The sequence below is a fragment of the Hypanus sabinus genome (genome assembly GCF_030144855.1).
Source record: "Hypanus sabinus isolate sHypSab1 chromosome 24 unlocalized genomic scaffold, sHypSab1.hap1 SUPER_24_unloc_5, whole genome shotgun sequence".
Taxonomy (NCBI): Eukaryota; Metazoa; Chordata; class Chondrichthyes; order Myliobatiformes; family Dasyatidae; genus Hypanus; species Hypanus sabinus.
The window spans coordinates 184,900-206,405 of NW_026778948.1; the positions used below are offsets into that span (position 1 = coordinate 184,900).

Sequence of the window (21,506 nt, forward strand, 5' to 3'; positions counted from 1 at the left end):
GCAATTTTCCGGTCATCTGGAGCCATTCCAGAATCTCGTGATTCTTTAAAAAAATCATTACTAAAGGCTCCACGATCTCTTCAGCTACCTCTTTCCAAACCCAGGGGTGTAGTCCATCAGGTCTGCATAAACCCTTTCAGCTTCTACTCACTTCTGTTCCATGACACCCCAATTTCTGGCATACTGCTGGTGTCTTCCATAATGAAGACTGAGGTAAAATACTTACTCAGTTTGTCTGCCATTTCTTTGACCCCATTACTACCTAAAGTGGGGGAGCCTGTGATCAAAGGGCACAGCCTCAGAATAGAGGAACAATCCATTTATATAACCGTATAACAATTACAGCACAGAAACAGGCCATCTCAGCCCTTCTAGTCCGTGCCGAACGCTTACTCTCACCTAGTCTCACCGACCTGCCCTCAGCCCATAACCCCCCAGTCCTTTCCTGTCCATATACCGATCCAATTTTACTTTAAATGACAATACCGAACCTGCCTCTACCACTTCTACTGGAAGCTTATTCCACACAGCTACCACTCTCTGAGTAAAGAAATTCCTCCTTGTGTTACCCCTAAACTTTTGCCCCCAACTCTCAACTCATGTCCTCTTGTTTGAATCTCCCCTACTCTCAATGGAAAAAGCCTATCCACGTCAATTCTATCTATCCCCCTCATAATTTTAAATACCTCTATCAAGTCCCCCCTCAACCTTCTACACTCCAAAGAATAAAGACTTGTTCAACCTTTCTCTGAGTAAAGGGGGTTCCTTCTTTTTTCTTTGTTACTGTTGGGAAAGGGTTTCCTTTTGTTAACTAGCAGGAATGCTAATTTACTGATAACGAGAATGGTATTCCTTTGTAAACCAAATGGGGATTAATGTTCTTTCTTCTGAGTCTGTAAGCTTTTGTTGATGGGCTTTTGGGCAGATCGGCGCGAGGGGGTCGAGAGAGAGGACGCAATGCTCTAAGCTGGGCGAGGATCGCCGGGAGATTCTCCGAGGAGGGGGGGGATGAAGCTAGATGTGCTTGGTTGACCACTCGGAGGGTCCTGAGCTGCAAGTCGAGGAGTTCGGAGGGGATCGAATGGTGGCCAGAAGACTTCAGTAATTGAGCTCCAACGGCTGTGCACGAAGTGGTTTGGACTTTGATAAGTTTGGCGCCTTTTCTTTAATTTTCTCTTCAAATATACTGTATCGTTATTAATCAGTTATAGTAACCTTTATAAATTGTACTCATTTAATCGCATATGGTGTACTGTCTGTTTTTGGGCGAGGCGGGGACATCACACAGCATCCACACCAGCTGATTACCCAGTTTGGCGGGGCCGAAGGCTGCTCCCCCTAGACGAAACGAGCTGAGCGAGCCTGAGGCGACCCAGGGGGTTACATTGTGGGGTGCTCGTCCGGGGTTGATTTCTGTGGAAGCTGTGTGATCACCCTCTTTAAATTGTGTCTGCGGCGAAGAGCTGGTGTGCCTTTGTGGGTGTGCGATTGCTGGTGATAGCTGCGTGTGTGTTGGGTGGGGTGGCTGTTGTTGGTAGCCTGGAGTTCGTTGTTCGAGTTCCGACTAGTGCTGACGAAATGGTGGTGGGACCATGGGTTGTCCGTACTGTTTGGAGAGTGAGGAGTGACAGGTTGGGATGTTTCAGCAGTGGTGGGCTCCGCCCGGTTATTGGAATAATGTCCAGCCCTAAAGGGGCGGAGGCGTGGGCGGAGCGGACCCCTCAGTTGTTGGGTGAGTGGCAGTGCTTGGCTGAGGAAAAGCGACAGGGACGGGTTGAAAGTTTGAGTAGGCGGGCTGGTGACTTTGTTAGAACTGTCAGGCGCAATTACCTCGAAGTGACCGCTGCCAGTTCTGGGAAAGTGGGAAAATGTGTGTGGTTCGACTGGAAGTCAAATGCCGCAGCTGGGGGGCTTATCATACCCGTGGCAGGAGATTGGTGGGAAGTTTTTAGGGTATCCCTTTTTGCCTAGGGGGGCAGATAAATTGCTTGTGGTGCCAAGGAGATCTGTCGAGGGGATCAGTTGTTCCGTTGATTCGAGAGGTGTCGGGAAACTTAGAGGAGGCCCAGTGGGGGAACGGCTTGGGGTCTCTGGGGGAGCACGTTCCCAGCAATGTACCAAGGAACTCCCGAAAGGAACAGACCCTATTCCTGAAGGCTTAGAGGGGCCAAGCGCACAGGTGTTGTTACGGATGGATGGAAGTCAAGTTAAAGCCATCCTCGGCACCGGGGCGCCGGTGAAGTTGCTGTACAGTTTGTTTCATAACCGTTATTGGAAGCATTTACCCTTGACGACATTGAGGACACTGGAGATTCGGGGTACCAGTGCCGGTGATTATCCAGACGACGGTTGTTGGTCAGTGAAAATGGAGTTCTTAGAGGCAAATGTGGAGGAGACTGAGATTCATGAATCGTTAATGCTGATGTGTCCGGACCCTGTTGAGACGGGCAGCGTTTCTGTTCTAGAGAGAACCAATATCCTGCTGGTGCGCTTGGGGGCCTGCCCGGAGGAGGCAGGTGAGCGTTGTTTGGAGGCATTGTCGATGCACCCAGAGTTTCGAGCTGCTTGTGCGGACGTGTGTAGCAGCATTGGGCCGATACCGAATTCAAACAAGAGCCAGTGGTGGTACGGCCTGGGGGAAGTATCTGAGGATGAGACCCTCTTAGTGGACGCTGCAAAATACTACGAGAGAGGGGAGTTGACTGCTGAAGACACCTCGGAGAGAGAGAGGTTGAGGCGACTGGCCCCTGAAGCCGTGGAAGACGTAGGCAGCGTGTGTGTGGATTGTATTGTGTTGAAGAGGCGCACTGTCAGTGACCAGAATATGGCCCTGAGGGCCGGAGAGGCGATGGCCTGTCTGAGTGGTGTGAAGTGGTTTAAGGTGCTGGATCTGAGGAGTGGATGTTGCCAGATCCCGATGAGTGGGGCCGACAAGGAGAAGACGGCCGTTATAAATTCCCTAGGAGTCTTCGGGTCTGAAAAGATGCCACAGGGCATATCTGGCGCCCTTGCAACCTTCCTGCGGGGCAGGTGGAAGACCATAGGGGATGTGGAGGCGTTTGGAGTTTTGGTGTATGTGGATGATCTCTTGGTATTTGGATTTGCCTCAGGAGAATATGAAGTGAAGTCGTTGCAGGAGCAGCTGAGAACTACCGAGTTAAAGTGTTTTCGGGACACGTGCCAGGGCTGGCGAAGGTCGCAGCTCGTGAGAGACTGTCTCTACGGAATCAAGTTTGAAATGAAGACGGAGAGACTGGAGAAAGCGATCTGGAACCAGTCGGAAGACTTACAAGTTGGAGAGAATGAAGAAAGTTGTCTGACTGAGGGTAATAGCAAACTGAGAACCTGGAGAGGGGAGTTTGCGGAGGTGAAGAAATTACAGACGAATCTCAGAAGAGAGAAGCGGAAGCTTGAAGGGAACCTGAAGATTACCATTGACAGTTCAAATGAAGTGCAAGACCTGAAAGTTGATCTGGAAGAAGTCATGAGGAAGAAAAAGCTGGAGTGAAGTGCAGTGAATACTGAACAGGAGGCTGAAGAGACTGCGGGTGCAGTGCAGGCCATGTGTTTCCATTTGGAGAAGATCAAACAGCAGCTACCAATCACAGGAATGAGGAAGAATACAGATTCGATGGATGATGTGCTGGATGTGTGGTACATGCTGCCTTTTGCTGACTTTCCCTCGATTGAGGAAGAGACCTTTGGCCCTTCTCCCATTGAGTCAGGTGTAGCGGGGAGGGTTAGCTGTGTGCAGTGTGGGGCATGAGTGAGAGGTTGAGAGAGGAGTTGGTAGTGGGCCCAAGGTATCCCCAGTTGTGTCCGAGCCTGAAGGGTTTAGGTGAGGGGGTACGGAGGCCTCAGAAGGGTTAGGGAACTCCCAGATAGTTGGCCTAAGTAGCGCCTGAGGAACAGGGCATGAGGGTTACTGTGCGGGGAGGAGATGTCACTGTTTGTGCTTGGGTTACTGTGTGTTGGCAGGAAAGGTGGCGAGTTATTTAGTAGTCATGAGGACATGACTTTTATTTAGTGGAGGGAGAGTATAAAGGGGGTTTCTTCTTTTTTCTTTGTTACTGTTGGGAAAGGGTTTCTTGTTGTTAACTAGCAGGAATGCTAATTTACTGATAACGAGAATGGTATTCCTTTGTAAACCAAATGGGGATTAATGTTCTTTCTTCTGAGTCTGTAAGCTTTTGTTGACGGGCTTTTGGGCAGATCGGCGTGAGGGGGTCGAGAGAGAGGACGCAATGCTGTAAGCTGGGCGAGGATCGGACCCCAAAGGGGGGTCCGAGGACGGGAGATTCTCCAAGGAGCGGGGGGGGATGAAGCTAGATGTGCTTGGTTGACCACTCGGAGGGTCCTGAGCTGTTTGGACAGTCGAGGAGTTCGGAGGGTCCTGAGCTGCGAGTCGAGGAGTTTGGAGGGGATCGAATGGTGTCCAGAAGACTTCAGTAATTGAGCTCCAATGGTTGTGCACGAAGTGGTTTGGACTTTGATAAGTTTGGCGCCTTTTCTTTAATTTTCTCTTCATATATACTGTATCGTTATTAATCACTTAGTTATAGTAACCTTTATAAATTGTACTCATTTAATCGCATATGGTGTACTGTCTGTTTTTGGGCGAGGTGGGGACATCACACAGCATCCACACCAGCTGATTACCCAGTTTGGCGGGGCCGAAGGCTGCTCCCCCTAGACGAAACGAGCTGAGCGAGCCTGAGGCGACCCAGGGGGTTACATCTGTAACTTAGGTGCTGAAATCCAGGTAACATTCTAGTTATTAAATTTATTTGTAAGGCCAGTGATGTTGTGGGGGTGGAACTGGACTCTCTGACGGTGGTGTCTGAAAAGAGGATGCTGTCCAAGTTGCATTCAGCCAGAGACTCATTCCAGTGAGATGCAACACTGAGCGTCATAGGAAGTCATTCCTGCCTGTGGCCATCAAACTTTACAATTCCTCCCTCGGAGTGTCAGACACCCCGAGCCAACAGGCTGGTCCTGGACTTATTTCCACTTGGCATGATTAACATTATTTAATTATTTATGGTTTATGTTGCTATATTTCCTCACTATTCTTGGTTGGTGCAGCTGTAAAGAAACCCAATTTCCCTCGGGATCAATAAAGTATGTCTGTCTGGCTGTCTGTAAATCTCCTCTGCACTCTCTCTATTTTGTTGACATCTTTCCTATAATTCGGTGACCAGAACTGTACACAATATGCCAAATAAAAGGAGAGAGATGAGGAGGAATTTCTTTAGCCAGAGTGCAGAGAATCTGTGGAGGACAAGTGATGTATATAAAGCAGAAGTCAATAGGTTCTTGATTAGTAAGGGTATCAAAGTTTATGGAAAGAAGGCAGGAGAGTGAGGTTGAGGGGGAAAATAACTCAGCCATGATTGGCCGAATCAGCTAATTCTGCTTGTTTCTTCTGGTCTGTTGAAAAATAGCCTGACTAGTTACATCACGGTCTGGTGCGGCAATTCCTGGTTTGCTCAGGAAGGTAGGAAGCTGCAGAGTGCATTGCACTCAGCCCAGTACACGGGCACATCCCTCCCCACCATCAGGAGTAGCTACACAAGGTGCTGCCTGAAGAAGGCAAGGTCACCATCAAAGATCGCCATCATCCAGGCCGTGTCTCCCATCGGGCAGGAGGTACAGAAGCCTGAAGCCCCACTTCACCATGTTCAGGATCGGCTACTTCCCTTCAACCAGTTAGCACAACCCTAATCACAGTAACACCATGACCACTTGGTTTAATCGTGTTCCTTCTGCTCAAAATTCAGTCTGTGTTTCTTTGTGAGTGTTGTGACACTGTGTGCCTGTGATGCTGCTGTAAGTAATTTTTCATTGCACCCATGTTCACATGGGCTTGTTTATCGGACAGTAAACTCCACTTTGACCTACAGGACATTTGCTGCTTGGGGTAAACATAATATAAATGACTTCCAAAAAAAAACTGGTTGGTTAAGTTCGCAGATGACAGGATGATCGGTGGAATTGTAGGCAGTGTAGAAGGTCACCAAAAGTCACAGCAGCATATATATCATTTACGTTTGTGCAGAGGAATGGCAAATTGAGTTTAATCTGGACAAGAGTGCAGTGTTGCACTTTGGGAGGTCAAATGTAAAGGGTCAGGACACAGTTAATGGCAGGATCTTTAACTGTGTTGATGTACAGAGGAGTCTCGTACATCAAGTCCACAAGCCCACAGCCCCATGAAAGTGGCCTTCTGCTTGTTCTTTTTGTCTTTTTGTGTTACGGAAACTGGTGGTACCTCAAACGTACTCGATTGAAAGGTCTGGCTATGCATCTGGAGAGCTGCCTCGTGGAGAAGACCAGAGAGGAGACGCGGGTTCACCTCGAAGCGGGTGAGCAAGATAGGGGCATCGGGGTGAATGGGGCAGGGTTCAGCGACGGTCAGCCGCTGGATCGGTGCATTCGGCCGCGTTTGGAACCAGATCGGAGGGCACTCGTTATGGAAGGACCAAGTTTATGTGCTGCTCTCCTTGTACGCAGACAAGAAGACGTCTCCCATATTCTGAGATTTATGTGATTATTGGACTGTACTTTATATTGGTTTCCTTCAGCTTTTTGGTGTCTTCTTTCTTGTGAACGATTGGCAGGTGGGTGATCTGTTAAATTTTGTGTGTACAAGGGGGTTTAGGGGTTTGGTGGTCCTGTCGCTGTTCTTTTGTTCTGTGTAGAGGGCTGCTGGTTGTTATTGTGGCTGTTTTTGCTGCGTACGAGGGGTGGGAAGGGGATTTGGGGGTCTGCAAGTTTTGTTTCTTTTCCTTTCCAGTCCGGGGGGAGGTTGATGTCTTTTCTTTCATCAACAACCATGGTCTTTCTGTATTTAATGGCTATCTGGAGAAGACAAATACCTGCGCTGTATCGTACATGTGCACTTTCACAGTATACTCAACCTTTCAAACTTTTAAATAAGTTGTTAGGCAACTGATGAATGTGCAGAGCGGAGGGAAAAGGGGCGTGTCCAGGCGGAAGGGATTTGCAGAAACCTGACAACAGATTCCACACTCTGAATAACAACAGCTCCCAAACAAAAGTGTGGGAACAAGATCTGTGGTGGAAGAAACACACAGCACTGGAGGAACTGAGCCATATTGGTGGAAATGAATAAATAGTCAACATTTCAGGTCAAGACCCTTCTTCAGGACTCGATCTGTAGAAGCTGTCTGACCTGCTGAGAGCTTCCAGCATTTTGTTTGTGTTGATCTGAATTCCCAGCATCAGCAGAATCTCTTATTTTTCTGACTTGTTGTGGAGACTCACCAAGGTAGCCACTGTCAGTCCTGCCCACCAGTCTAACTGCAATTATCGATTAACTAGGACGACAACTAGACCATGAAGACCATAAAGACACACCATAAGGAGAAGAATTAAGCCATTTAGCCCATTGATTACACGCCACCAATCGATTTTCGCTGATTTAAAAGTTCAAAGTTCAATGTAAATTTATTATTAAAGTAAAATATATGTCACCATATGCAACCCTGAGATTCATTTTCCTGCAGATGTCCTCAATAAATCCAAAATAGAATGTAACTCCCTGGGTCGCCTCAGGCTCGCTCAGCTCGTTTCGTCTAGGGGGAGCAGCCTTCGGCCCCGCCAAACTGGGTAATCCGCTGGTGTGGATGCTGAGTGATGTCCCCGCCTCGCCCAAAAACAGACAGTACACCATATGCGATTAAATGAGTACAATTTATAAAGGTTACTATAACTAAGTGATTAATAACGATACAGTATATATGAAGAGAAAATTAAAGAAAAGGCGCCAAACTTATCAAAGTCCAAACCACTTCATGCACAACCGTTGGAGCTCAATTACTGAAGTCTTCTGGCCACCATTCAATCCCCTCCGAACTCCTCGACTCGCAGCTCAGGACCCTCCGAACTCCTCGACTGTCCAAACAGCTCAGGACCCTCCGAGTGGTCAACCAAGCACATCTAGTTTCATCCCCCCCTCCTCGGAGAATCTCCCGGCCTCGGACCCCCCTTTGGGGTCCGATCCTCGCCCAGCTTAGAGCATTGCGTCCTCTCTCTCGACCCCCTCGCGCCGATCTGCCCAAAAGCCCGTCAACAAAAGCTTACAGACTCAGAAGAAAGAACATTAATCCCCATTTGGTTTACAAAGGAATACCATTCTCGTTATCAGTAAATTAGCATTCCTGCTAGTTAACAAAAGGAAACCCTTTCCCAACAGTAACAAAGAAAAAAAAAGAAACCCCCTTTACACACTCCCTCCACCAAATAAAAGTCATGTCCTCATGTCTACTAAATAACTCGCCACCTTTCCTGCCAACACACCGTAACCCAAGCACAAACAGTGACATCTCCTCCCCACACAGTAACCCTCACGCCCTGTTCCTCAGGCGCTACTTAGGCCAACTATCTGGGAGTTCCCTAACCCTTCTGAGGCCTCCGTACCCCTTCACCTAAACCCTTCAGGCTCGGACACAACTGGGGATACCTTGGGCCCACTACCAACTCCTCTCTCAACCTCTCACTCATGACCCACACTGCTCACAGCTAACCCTCCCCACTACACCTGACTCAGTGGGAGAAGGGCCAAAGGTCTCTTCCTCAATCGAGGGAAAGTCAGCAAAAGGCAGCATGTACCATACATCCAGCACATCATCCATCGAATCTGTATTCTTCCTCATTCCTGTGATCGGTAGCTGCTGTTTGATCTTCTCCAAACGGAAACACGTGGCCTGCATTGCTCCCTCAGTCTCTTCAGCCTCATGTTCAGTACTCACTGCACTTCTCTCCAGCTTTTTCTTCCTCATGACTTCTTCCAGATCAACTTTCAGGTTTTGCACTTCATTTGAACTGTCAATGGTCATCTCCAGGTTCCCTTCAAGCTTCCGCTTCTCTCTTCTGAGTTTCGTCTGTAATTTCTTCACCTCCACAAACTCCCCTCTCCGGGTTCTCAGTTTGCTATTACCCTCAGTCAGACAACTTTCTTCATTCTCTCCAACTTGTAAGTCTTCCGAATGGTTCCAGATCGCTTTCTCCAGTCTCTCCGTCTTCATTTCAAACTTGATTCCGTAGAGACAGTCACTCACGAGCTGCGACCTTCGCCAGCCCTGGCACGTGTCCCGAAAACACTTTAACTCGGTAGTTCTCAGCTGCTCCTGCAACGACTTCACTTCATATTCTCCTGAGGCAAATCCAAATACCAAGAGATCATCCACATACACCAAAACTCCAAACGCCTCCACATCCCCTATGGTCTTCCACCTGCCCCGCAGGAAGGTTGCAAGGGCTCCTGATATGCCCTGTGGCATCTTTTCGGACCCGAAGACTCCTAGGGAATTTATAACGGCCGTCTTCTCCTTGTCGGCCCCACTCATCAGGATCTGGCAACATCCACTCCTCAGATCCAGCACCTTAAACCACTTCACACCACTCAGACAGGCCATCGCCTCTTCGGCCCTCAGGGCCATACTCTGGTCACTGACAGTGCGCCTCTTCAACGTAATATAATCCATACACACGCTGCCTACATCTTCCACGGCTGTAGGGGCCAGTCGCCGCAACCTCTCTCTCCGAGGTGTCTTCAGCAGTCAACTCCCCTCCCTTGTGGTATTTCGCAGCGTCCACGAAGAGGGTCTCACCCTCGGATACTTCCCCCAGGCCGTACCACCACTGGTTCTTGTTTGAATTCGGTATCAGCCCAATGCTGCTACACACGTCCGCACAAGCAGCTCGAAACCCTGGGTGCATCGACAATGCCTCCAAACAGCGCTCACCCGCCTCCTCCGGGCAGGCTCCCAAGCGCACCAGCAGGATTTTGGTTCTCTCTAGAACAGAAACGCTGCCCGTCTCAACAGGGTCTGGACACATCAGCATTAATGATTCATGAACCTCAGTCTCCTCCACATTTGCCTCTAAGAACTCCATTTTCACTGACCAACAACCATCGTCTGGATAATCACCGGCACTGGTACCCCGAATCTCCAGTGTCCTCAATGTCATCAAGGGTAAATGCTTCCAATAACGGTTATGAAACAAACTGTACAGCAACTTCACCGGCACCCCGGTGCCGAGGATGGCTTTAACTTGGCTTCCATCCATCCGTAACAACACCTGTGCGCTTGGCCCCTCCAAGCCTTCAGGAATAGGGTCTGTTCCTTTCGGGAGTTCCTTGGTACATTGCTGGGAATGTGCTCCCCCAGAGACCCCAAGCCGTTCCCCCACTGGGCCTCCTCTAAGTTTCCCGACACCTCTCGAATCAACGGAACAACTGATCCCCTCGACAGATCTCCTTGGCACCACAAGCAATTTATCTGCCCCCCTAGGCGAAAAGGGATACCCTAAAAACTTCCCACCAATCTCCTGCCACGGATATGATAAGCCCCCCAGCTGCGGCATTTGACTTCCAGTCGAACCACATGCATTTTCCCACTTTCCCAGAACTGGCAGCGGTCACTTCGAGGTAATTGCGCCCGACAGTTCTAACAAAGTCACCAGCCCGCCTACTCAAACTTTCAACCCGTCCCTGTCGCTTTCCCTCAGCCAAGCACTGCCACTCACCCAACAACTGAGGGGTCCACTCCGCCCACGCCTCCGCCCCTTTAGGGCTGGACATTATTCCAACAACTGGGCGGAGCTCACCACTGCTGAAACATCCCAACCTGTCACTCCTCACTCTCCAAAACAGCACGGACAACCCATGGTCCCACCACCATTTCGTCAGCACTAGTCGGAACTCGAACAACGACCTCCAGGCTACCAACAGCAGCCACCCCACCCAACACACACGCAGTGATAACCAACAATCGCACACACACAAAGGCACACCAGCTCTTCGCCGCAGACTCAATTTAAAGAGGGTGATCACACAGCTTCCACAGAAATCAACCCCGGACGAGCAACCCACAATGTAACTCCCTGGGTCGCCTCAGGCTCGCTCAGCTCGTTCTTGTCTAGGGGGAGCAGCCTTCGGCCCCGCCAAACTGGGTAATCAGCTGGTGTGGATGCTGTGTGATGTCCCCGCCTCGCCCAAAACCAGACAGTACACCATATGTGATTAAATGAGTACAATTTATAAAGGTTACTATAACTAAGTGATTAATAACGATACAGTATATATGAAGAGAAAATTAAAGAAAAGGCGCCAAACTTATCAAAGTCCAAACCACTTCATGCACAACCGTTGGAGCTCAATTACTGAAGTCTTCTGGCCACCATTCAATCCCCTCCGAACTCCTCGACTCGCAGCTCAGGACCCTCCGAACTCCTCGACTGTCCAAACAGCTCAGGACCCTCCGAGTGGTCAACCAAGCACATCTAGTTTCATCCCCCCCTCCTCGGAGAATCTCCCGGCGATCCTCGCCCAGCTTAGAGCATTGCATCCTCTCTCTCGACCCCCTCGCGCCGATCTGCCCAAAAGCCCGTCAACAAAAGCTTACAGACTCAGAAGAAAGAACATTAATCCCCATTTGGTTTACAAAGGAATACCATTCTCGTTATCAGTAAATTAGCATTCCTGCTAGTTAACAAAAGGAAACCCTTTCCCAACAGTAACAAAGAAAAAAAAAGAAACCCCCTTTACACACTCCCTCCACCAAATAAAAGTCATGTCCTCATGACTACTAAATAACTCGCCACCTTTCCTGCCAACACACAGTAACCCAAGCACAAACAGTGACATCTCCTCCCCACACAGTAAACCTCACGCCCTGTTCCTCAGGCGCTACTTAGGCCAACTATCTGGGAGTTCCCTAACCCTTCTGAGGCCTCCGTACCCCTTCACCTAAACCCTTCAGGCTCGGACACAACTGGGGATACCTTGGGCCCACTACCAACTCCTCTCTCAACCTCTCACTCATGACCCACACTGCACACAGCTAACCCTCCCCACTACACCTGACTCAGTGGGAGAAGGGCCAAAGGTCTCTTCCTCAATCGAGGGAAAGTCAGCAAAAGGCAGCATGTACCATACATCCAGCACATCATCCATCGAATCTGTATTCTTCCTCATTCCTGTGATCGGTAGCTGCTGTTTGATCTTCTCCAAACGGAAACACGTGGCCTGCATTGCTCCCTCAGTCTCTTCAGCCTCATGTTCAGTACTCACTGCACTTCTCTCCAGCTTTTTCTTCCTCATGACTTCTTCCAGATCAACTTTCAGGTTTTGCACTTCATTTGAACTGTCAATGGTCATCTCCAGGTTCCCTTCAAGCTTCCGCTTCTCTCTTCTGAGTTTCGTCTGTAATTTCTTCACCTCCACAAACTCCCCTCTCCGGGTTCTCAGTTTGCTATTACCCTCAGTCAGACAACTTTCTTCATTCTCTCCAACTTGTAAGTCTTCCGAATGGTTCCAGATCGCTTTCTCCAGTCTCTCCGTCTTCATATCAAACTTGATTCCGTAGAGACAGTCTCTCACGAGCTGCGACCTTCGCCAGCCCTGGCACGTGTCCCGAAAACACTTTAACTCGGTAGTTCTCAGCTGCTCCTGCAATGACCTCACTTCATATTCTCCTGAGGCAAATCCAAATACCAAGAGATCATCCACATACACCAAAACTCCAAACGCCTCCACATCCCCTATGGTCTTCCACCTGCCCCGCAGGAAGGTTGCAAGGGCTCCTGATATGCCCTGTGGCATCTTTTCGGACCCGAAGACTCCTAGGGAATTTATAACGGCCATCTTCTCCTTGTCGGCCCCACTCATCAGGATCTGGCAACATCCACTCCTCAGATCCAGCACCTTAAACCACTTCACACCACTCAGACAGGCCATCGCCTCTCCGGCCCTCAGGGACATATTCTGGTCACTGACAGTGCGCCTCTTCAACACAATATAATCCACACACACGCTGCCTACGTCTTCCACGGCTTCAGGGGCCAGTCGCCGCAACCTCTCTCTCTCCGAGGTGTCTTCAGCAGTCAACTCCCCTCCCTTGTGGTATTTCGCAGCGTCCACGAAGAGGGTCTCACCCTCGGATACTTCCCCCAGGCCGTACCACCACTGGTTCTTGTTTGAATTCGGTATCAGCCCAATGCTGCTACACACGTCCGCACAAGCAGCTCGAAACCCTGGGTGCATCGACAATGCCTCCAAACAGCGCTCACCCGCCTCCTCCGGGCAGGCTCCCAAGCGCACCAGCAGGATTTTGGTTCTCTCTAGAACAGAAACGCTGCCCGTCTCAACAGGGTCTGGACACATCAGCATTAATGATTCATGAACCTCAGTCTCCTCCACATTTGCCTCTAAGAACTCCATTTTCACTGACCAACAACCATCGTCTGGATAATCACCGGCACTGGTACCCCGAATCTCCAGTGTCCTCAATGTCATCAAGGGTAAATGCTTCCAATAACGGTTATGAAACAAACTGTACAGCAACTTCACCGGCACCCCGGTGCCGAGGATGGCTTTAACTTGGCTTCCATCCATCCGTAACAACACCTGTGCGCTTGGCCCCTCCAAGCCTTCAGGAATAGGGTCTGTTCCTTTCGGGAGTTCCTTGGTACATTGCTGGGAATGTGCTCCCCCAGAGACCCCAAGCCGTTCCCCCACTGGGCCTCCTCTAAGTTTCCCGACACCTCTCGAATCAACGGAACAACTGATCCCCTCGACAGATCTCCTTGGCACCACAAGCAATTTATCTGCCCCCCTAGGCAAAAAGGGATACCCTAAAAACTTCCCACCAATCTCCTGCCACGGGTATGATAAGCCCCCCAGCTGCGGCATTTGACTTCCAGTCGAACCACACACATTTTCCCACACTTTCCCAGAACTGGCAGCGGTCACTTCGAGGTAATTGCGCCCGACAGTTCTAACAAAGTCACCAGCCCGCCTACTCAAACTTTCAACCCGTCCCTTTCCCTCAGCCAAGCACTGCCACTCACCCAACAACTGAGGGGTCCGCTCCGCCCACACCTCCGCCCCTTTAGGGCTGGACATTATTCCAACAACTGGGCGGAGCTCACCACTGCTGAAACATCCCAACCTGTCACTCCTCACTCTCCAAAACAGCACGGACAACCCATGGTCCCACCACCATTTCGTCAGCACTAGTCGGAACTCGAACAACGACCTCCAGGCTACCAACAGCAGCCACCCCACCCAACACACACGCAGTGATAACCAACAATCGCACACACACAAAGGCACACCAGCTCTTCGCCGCAGACTCAATTTAAAGAGGGTGATCACACAGCTTCCACAGAAATCAACCCCGGACGAGCAACCCACAATGTAACTCCCTGGGTCGCCTCAGGCTCGCTCAGCTCGTTCTTGTCTAGGGGGAGCAGCCTTCGGCCCCGCCAAACTGGGTAATCAGCTGGTGTGGATGTTGTGTGATGTCCCCGCCTCGCCCAAAACCAGACAGTACACCATATGCGATTAAATGAGTACAATTTATAAAGGTTACTATAACTAAGTGATTAATAATGATACAGTATATATGAAGAGAAAAAAAATAAAGAAAAGGCGCCAAACTTATCAAAGTCCAAACCACTTCATGCACAACCGTTGGAGCTCAATTACTGAAGTCTTCTGGCCACCATTCGATCCCCTCCGAACTCCTTGACTCTCCAAACAGCTCAGGACCCTCCGAACTCCTCGACTGTCCAAACAGCTCAGGACCCTCCGAGTGGTCAACCAAGCACATCTAGCTTCATCCCCCCCCTCCTCGGAGAATCTCCCGGCGATCCTCGCCCAGCTTAGAGCATTGCATCCTCTCTCTCGACCCCCTCGCGCCGATCTGCCCAAAAGCCCGTCAACAAAAGCTTACAGACTCAGAAGAAAGAACATTAATCCCCATTTGGTTTACAAAGGAATACCATTCTCGTTATCAGTAAATTAGCATTCCTGCTAGTTAACAAAAGGAAACCCTTTCCCAACAATAACAAAGAAAAAAAAGAAACCCCCTTTACAGAATAATAACCATAATAGAATTAATGAAGGACCACACCAACTTTGGTGTTCAACCAGTGTGCAAAAGACAACAAATCGTGCAAATATAAAATAGAAACACTACTACTACTAATAATAATAATAATAATAATAAATAAACAATAGATATCGAGAACATGAGATCCTTGAACGTGAGTCCATAATCAAGAACCCTATGTCCAGGCCTCCACAACAATCCTAGGCAACGAATTTCACAGATTAATTCCCCCCCCCCCCCAGCACAAGAACTTCCTCCTCATCTCTGTTCTAAGGGGACATCACTCTCTTCTGAAGTGTGTCCCTTGGTTCTAGATTCTCCCACTATAGCAAACACCCTCTCCACAGTCACTCTATCTGGGGCCTTACAATATTCAAAAGGCATCATTGAGCTTTCTCCTCATTCTTCTAAACTCTGGTGAGGACAGGGCCAGAGCCATCAAATGCTCCTCATACATTAACTCTTTCAATCCCAGAATCATTCTCATGAATTTTGTCTGGACACCCTGAAATGTCAGCATAGATAGTGCCCAAAGCTGCCCACAATAGTCCAATATTCCTCACCAGTGCCTAATAAAGCCTCAACATTAAATGCAACCTGGAGGAGCTCAGCAGGTCAGGCAGCAGCTACAGTCGACGTTTTGGGCCGAGACCCTTCAGCAGGACAATATTACATCCTTGCTTTTATATTCTACTCCTCTTGAAATGAATGCTAACAATGCAGTTCCCTTCCTCACCACTCACTTAACCTGCAAATTAACCTTCAGGGGCATCCTGCACAGGGAGTTCCTAATCCCTTTGCACCTCAGATTTTTCAATTTTCTCCCCAATTAGACAATAGTCCATGTCTTTATTTCTTCTAATAAAGTGCATGACCATACACTTCTCTACTGCCGATATTCTGGTCTGTTCAAATCCGTCTGCAGAATCCCTGCTTCCTCAACACTACCTGCCCCTCCACTAAAATCAAAATCTGGTAGAAAAGGACAGCAGGTGGTCCAGCGTCCATGGGGAGAGGAGGAGGGCGAGCCATTTGAGTCTGGAATGGATAAGAGGGACTCAGCAGATCAGACAGTGCCTGGAGAATCGATGTTTCCGCTATCAGAGGTGTGAAGGAGTGGCGAGGGAGAGGAAGGTGAGCCTCTGATGAGGGCACAGAGTAGGTTGGGGAGAGAATTAGCCCTAAAGGAGGTGAGTTAGCCAAGGAGTGAATCCAAGCAGGCAAAGACTCTCATGCACAGCCCACTTCCTTATCTAAGCCAATCCCATTTGCCCACATTTGCCATGTCCCTCTAAACCTTTCCTATCCATGTACCTGTCCAAATCCCTTTTAAATACTGTTAATGTATCAGCCTCAACCACTTCCTCTGGCAGCTCGTTCCATAGATGGACCTCCATCTGGGTGAAAAAGTTTCCCCTCAGATTCCTATTAAATATCCCTCCCCCTTTCATCTTAAACCTGTGCCCTCTGGTTCTTGATTGCCCAACCCTGGGGAAAAGACTCTGCACATTCACCCTACCTGTGCCCCTCGTCATTTTATACACCTCTGTAGGGTCACCCCTCAGTCTCCTATGCTCCAAAGAATAAAGTCCCAACCTCTCTCCATAACTCAGTCCCTCGAGTCCCGGTAACATCCTCGTAAATCTCCTCTGCACTCTTCCCAGCTCAATGGCATCTTTCCTGCAGCAGGGCGATCAGAACTGAACACAATACTCCAAGTGTGGCCTCACCAACGTCTTGTACAACTGCAACATAACGTTCCAACTCCTGTACTCTGTGCCCTGACTGATGAAGCAAACTCCTTCTTCACTGTCCTGACTACCTGTGACTCCACTTTCAGGGAACCATGTTCCTGTGCTCCAGGTCCCTCTGTTCTCATCTTAAACCTGTGCCTTCTGTGTGTTGCTCCAGATTTCCAGCATCTGCAGAATCTATAAGGACTCCGTCAGTCTCCTATGCGCCAAGGAATAAAGTCCCAACCTCTCTCCATAACTCGGTCCCTCGAGTTCCTACTATGTCCTCGTCATTCTCCTCTGCACTCTTTCCAGCTCAATGGCATCTTTTCAGCAGGGGGAAGGAATTGGAAAACGGAATAGGAAGACATATCTGGATATAACCATGCCCAGAGGGGAGGATGGGGGAAATGGCAGAGATTGGAATGATAATTCCTGGACAATAAGCCATTCGGCCCTACTTATACATGCTGACCAAGATCCCAATGTAAGCTTGAGTTTATTGTCCGATAAACAAGCCCATGTGAACATGGGTGCAAAGAAAACATTACTTACAGTAGCATCACAGGCACACAGTGTCACAACACTCACAAAGAAACACAGACTGAATTTTGAGCAGAAGGAACACGATTAAACTAAGTGGTCATGGTGTTACTGTGATTAGGGTTGTGCTAATTGGTTGAAGGGAAGTAGCCGATCCTGAACCTGGTGAAGTGGGGCTTCAGGCTTCTGTACCTCCTGCCCGATGGGAGACACGGCCCGGATGGTGACCTTGCCTTCTCGAGGCAGCACCTTGTGTAGCTACTCCTGACGGTGGGGAGGGATGTGCCCGTGTACTGGGCTGAGTGCAATGCACTCTGCAGCTTCCTACCTTCCTGAGCAAACCAGGAATTGCCGCACCAGACCGTGATGTAACTAGTCGGGAGTTCCAACAGAAAACGTGTAGAAATTCATTTGTTTGACTGTTCGGTGCCAAGCTGAACTCCTAAGGAAGTGATACAGCTGTGCCTGCTCTGTGTATCCGAGGATTTAACGCCCCAGGAGTTAACAGCATGCCTCGAGCCCTGGGGTGTGTGACATGTCCACTACAAAGTGAGTTGTGCTTGTGTTCTTACCCACTGGTACAGAACTTTGTGAGGGGGGGTGTTGTTCACAGGCTAAATGGTGGGGGTTGGGACAAGGAGTGAGGTTACAGCTACAGGGAGCAAAGGGTCAACTCCATGGACTATATTTTCCTTACATGTGGTAACCAGATCTCTGCCCATGTTTGTCATGGTTATTCCCATCACCTCTTCTGTCCCTCTAGGAGTGGAGGATAGAACCAGCCTGTTTTTTGTGATTTTTTTTTTAATCAATAACCTGGTTGATGAAGTGGAAGGATGGGTTAGTAAGTTTGCAGAAGGCATGAATGTTGCAGGTGTTATGGATAGTGTAGAAGGGTTCAGTGGGACATTGACAGGATGCAGAGCTGGGCTGAGAAGCGGCAGATAGAGTTCAAATCCAAAAAGTGATTCACTTTGGAAGATCAAATTTTGAAGGCAAAGTACAGGGTTTGAATGGCAGGATTCTTAGAAGTGTAGAGGAATTGAGAGATCTGGGGGTCCACATCCATCAATCCCTCAAAGTTGATTAAAAAGGCACATGGTCTTCATCAGTCAGGGGACTGAGTTTAAGAGCCACAAACAGATGTTGCAGTTCTACAAAACTCTGGTTAGACCACACTTGGAGTATTGTGTTCAGTTCTGGATGTGAGAGCTACAGAGAGCTACTGCCTGGATTGGATCAAAGAGCATGTCTTATGAGGACAGTTTACTCCTTAAAGAAAGGAGGAAGAGAGATGACTTGATAGAGGTCATAGAGTTGTAGGGTATGTTAATGTTAACTGCTAATAATAACATGGCTTCTGTAGTGTTATAATGAAATGGCTTCTCTGTAATGTAAGGTAGTGTTCTCTGTAGCTGAAATGTTTGGGTTATAACTACTGATAACTGGGGGGGGGAACTAGCCAACGGGAGTCTTGCTATTCTATCTGGATGTGTGGGAACCGCATGGTTGGTGCGTGGGAAGATCGGCAAGGAGGAGCGAAGAGGGAGGACGTGCGGGAAGCGTAGGTTGGTCCCAGTCCGAGGGTCATGGAGTTCAGAGGAAATTGAATGGTGGACCGAGGATATTGTGTGAGCTCCAACGCATGCACAAACTGTATAATCCCCATTCTTGGTGCCTCTTTATTTTAGATTTTTGTTTCTCTACTAACCCCATAGTTACTAAAGTGTAATTGTTCAAACGTACACTGTGTACTGGCTGATATTTCACGTTGTGACGGAGTGCATACACAGAATCTACGCAAATGTGAGGCACAGTTTGGCGGGCAGTCAGCGGTTTCCGCTAGACGAACGTGGGTTGATAGAGCTGAGTGTTACAGAGTTATAGGAAGTGCTGCACAAAATCAGGCCCTTCTGCCCATCTAGTCCATGCTGATCTGCCCACTCTCGTCCACCTGCACCGGGAACATCGCCCTCCATATCCCTACCATCCGTGCACCTACCCAAACATCTATTTAACGTCGAAATCGAGCACACACGCACCACTTGCGCTGGCAGCTTATTCCACACTTTCATGACCCTCTTGAGTTAAGACATTTCTCCTCATGTTCCACTTAAACCTCATACCTTTCATTTTTAACCCATGATGTAGTTGTAGATGATGATCTAGACGATGACTTATGATTATCTGGATAACCCATGATCTAGATGTACTCCCAGTCAACCTTAGTGGAAAAAGCCAGCTTCTGTTTACCCTATCGATACATCTTGTATTTTGTATACCTCTCTCAAATCTCCTCTCAGTCTTCTACTTACCAGGAAATAAAGCCTGAACCCATTGAAGATGATATAGGGCCTGGGTCGAGTGGGTAGCCATGGTGGTAGCAGGGATTTGGGGAGGTGGGAAGCTGGGAATGGTGAGGATGGTGACACAACTTCAGAATGGGACAGAAAGCAGAAATTCAGGTGTCAGAGTCACTGATACATGAGCCCTTGGAGACGGATAAGAGCCCGTTCCTGGAAATCAGATTATCTCACACGAGGCATACAATATCAAACTGGCTTGCACACACATGCACACATGTACTGGTGCTGTGCCAGCAAGAGAGAGAAAAAACAAACAGCCTTAGCCAGAATACGTAGTTGCAGCATGGAGACTGTCCCGTGACAAGCCACCCCTCCCACCCTCTCACCTCTGAGTTTGCACCCTTATCGACTCCGGGGCAGGCGAAGGTCACAAATTCATGGCATCGCTTGTGCACGACAAAGGAACAGACTGAGGGAGGGAGAGAGAGAGGGAAGCATGATGAGAGGCAGATTCTTCATGTTGGCATTGATATCCAACTCACGCCATGACAGCAACGCATCTTGCACTTCCTTCTCACTATCCTTTAGCTCCCTCTATTTTCCTCAGTACCTCTTTTCCCTGAGCCTTCTCCCTTTTTCTCTCTCTCCATCCATTTCTTTTTCCTTCTTTCTCTCTCGTCCCTCACTCCTCTTTTCCAATAGCTAATCCACTTTCATCTCAAACCAGCAGCAAGTAACTTCACTTCCTCTGACCTCTACTCCTCCCACCACTGTCTCTCTCCAGGCATTGATTGTCCAAGACTGCCTGGTTAAGTGTGCACAGGGACTCTGACAGTGAAAATCCCACATTCTGGCTTCTGCACCAAGAATGGCAGACGGACGGTCCTGTGGGATATGTGGAAAGGAACCAAATATCCCACAATGGCAGGATGGCAAATTCAGCCAATCGAAACAACCTCAGGGCCTGTCACATCCCCTGGCGTGAGACAGAGAGTGAAGCTCCGTCCATACCGTCCCATCACACACTCCGTCCACACCGTCCCATTGCACACTACCGGGGTCAGACACAGTGAATCTCCTTCCACACCATCCCATCACACATTCCTGGGGTCAGACACAGAGTGAAACAACCTCCACACTGTCCCATCACACTCTCCTGGGGTCAGACACAGAGAGAATCTCCCTCCACACCGTCCCATCACATACTCCCGGGGTCAGACACAGAGTGAAACCCCCTCCACACTGACCCATCATACACTCCCGGGGTCAGACGCAGAGTGAATCTCCCTCCACACTGTCCCATCACACACTCCCGGGGTCAGACACAGAGTGAAACCCTCTCCACACCGTCCCATCACACACTCCTGGGGTCAGACACAGAGTGAAACCCCCTCCACACCGTCCCATCACACACTCCCGGAGTCAGACACAGAGTGAAGCTCCCTCCACACCGTCCCATCACACACTCCCGGGGTCAGACACAGAGTGAAGCTCCCTCCACACTGTCCCATCACACACTCCCGGGGTCAGACACAGAGTGAATCTCCCTCCACACTGTCCCATCACACACTCCTGGGGTCAGGCACAGAGTGAAGCTCCCTCCACACTGTCCCATCACACACTCCCGGGGTCAGACACAGAGTGAATCTCCCTCCACACTGTCCCATCACACGCTCCTGGGGTCAGGCACAGAGTGAAGCTCCCTCCACACCGTCCCATCACACACTCCTGGGGTCAGACACAGAGTGAAGCTCCCTCCACACTGTCCCATCACACACTCCCGGGGTCAGACACAGAGTGAATCTCCCTCCACACCGTCCCATCACACACTCCTGGGGTCAGACACAGAGTGAAACCCCCTCCACACCGTCCCATCACACACTCCCGGGGTCAGACACAGAGTGAATTCCCTCCACACCGTCCCATCACACACTCCTGGGGTCAGACACAGAGTGAAGCTCCCTCCACACCGTCCAATCACACACTCCCGGGGTCAGACA

At 49.4% G+C, this 21,506-nt stretch overlaps 1 protein-coding gene across 1 annotated transcript in view; it reads right to left on the minus strand.

Moving 5' to 3' along the window:
• The window catches only part of LOC132385524 (protein kinase C beta type-like), an 86,100-nt gene that overhangs the window by 56,281 nt on the left and 8,313 nt on the right, over window positions 1-21,506 (minus strand). Inside the window, exon 3 of the mRNA XM_059957648.1 lies at window positions 19,893-19,975. Coding sequence (XP_059813631.1) covers window positions 19,893-19,975 — 83 coding nt within the window. The remainder of the gene's footprint in view (window positions 1-19,892; window positions 19,976-21,506) is intronic.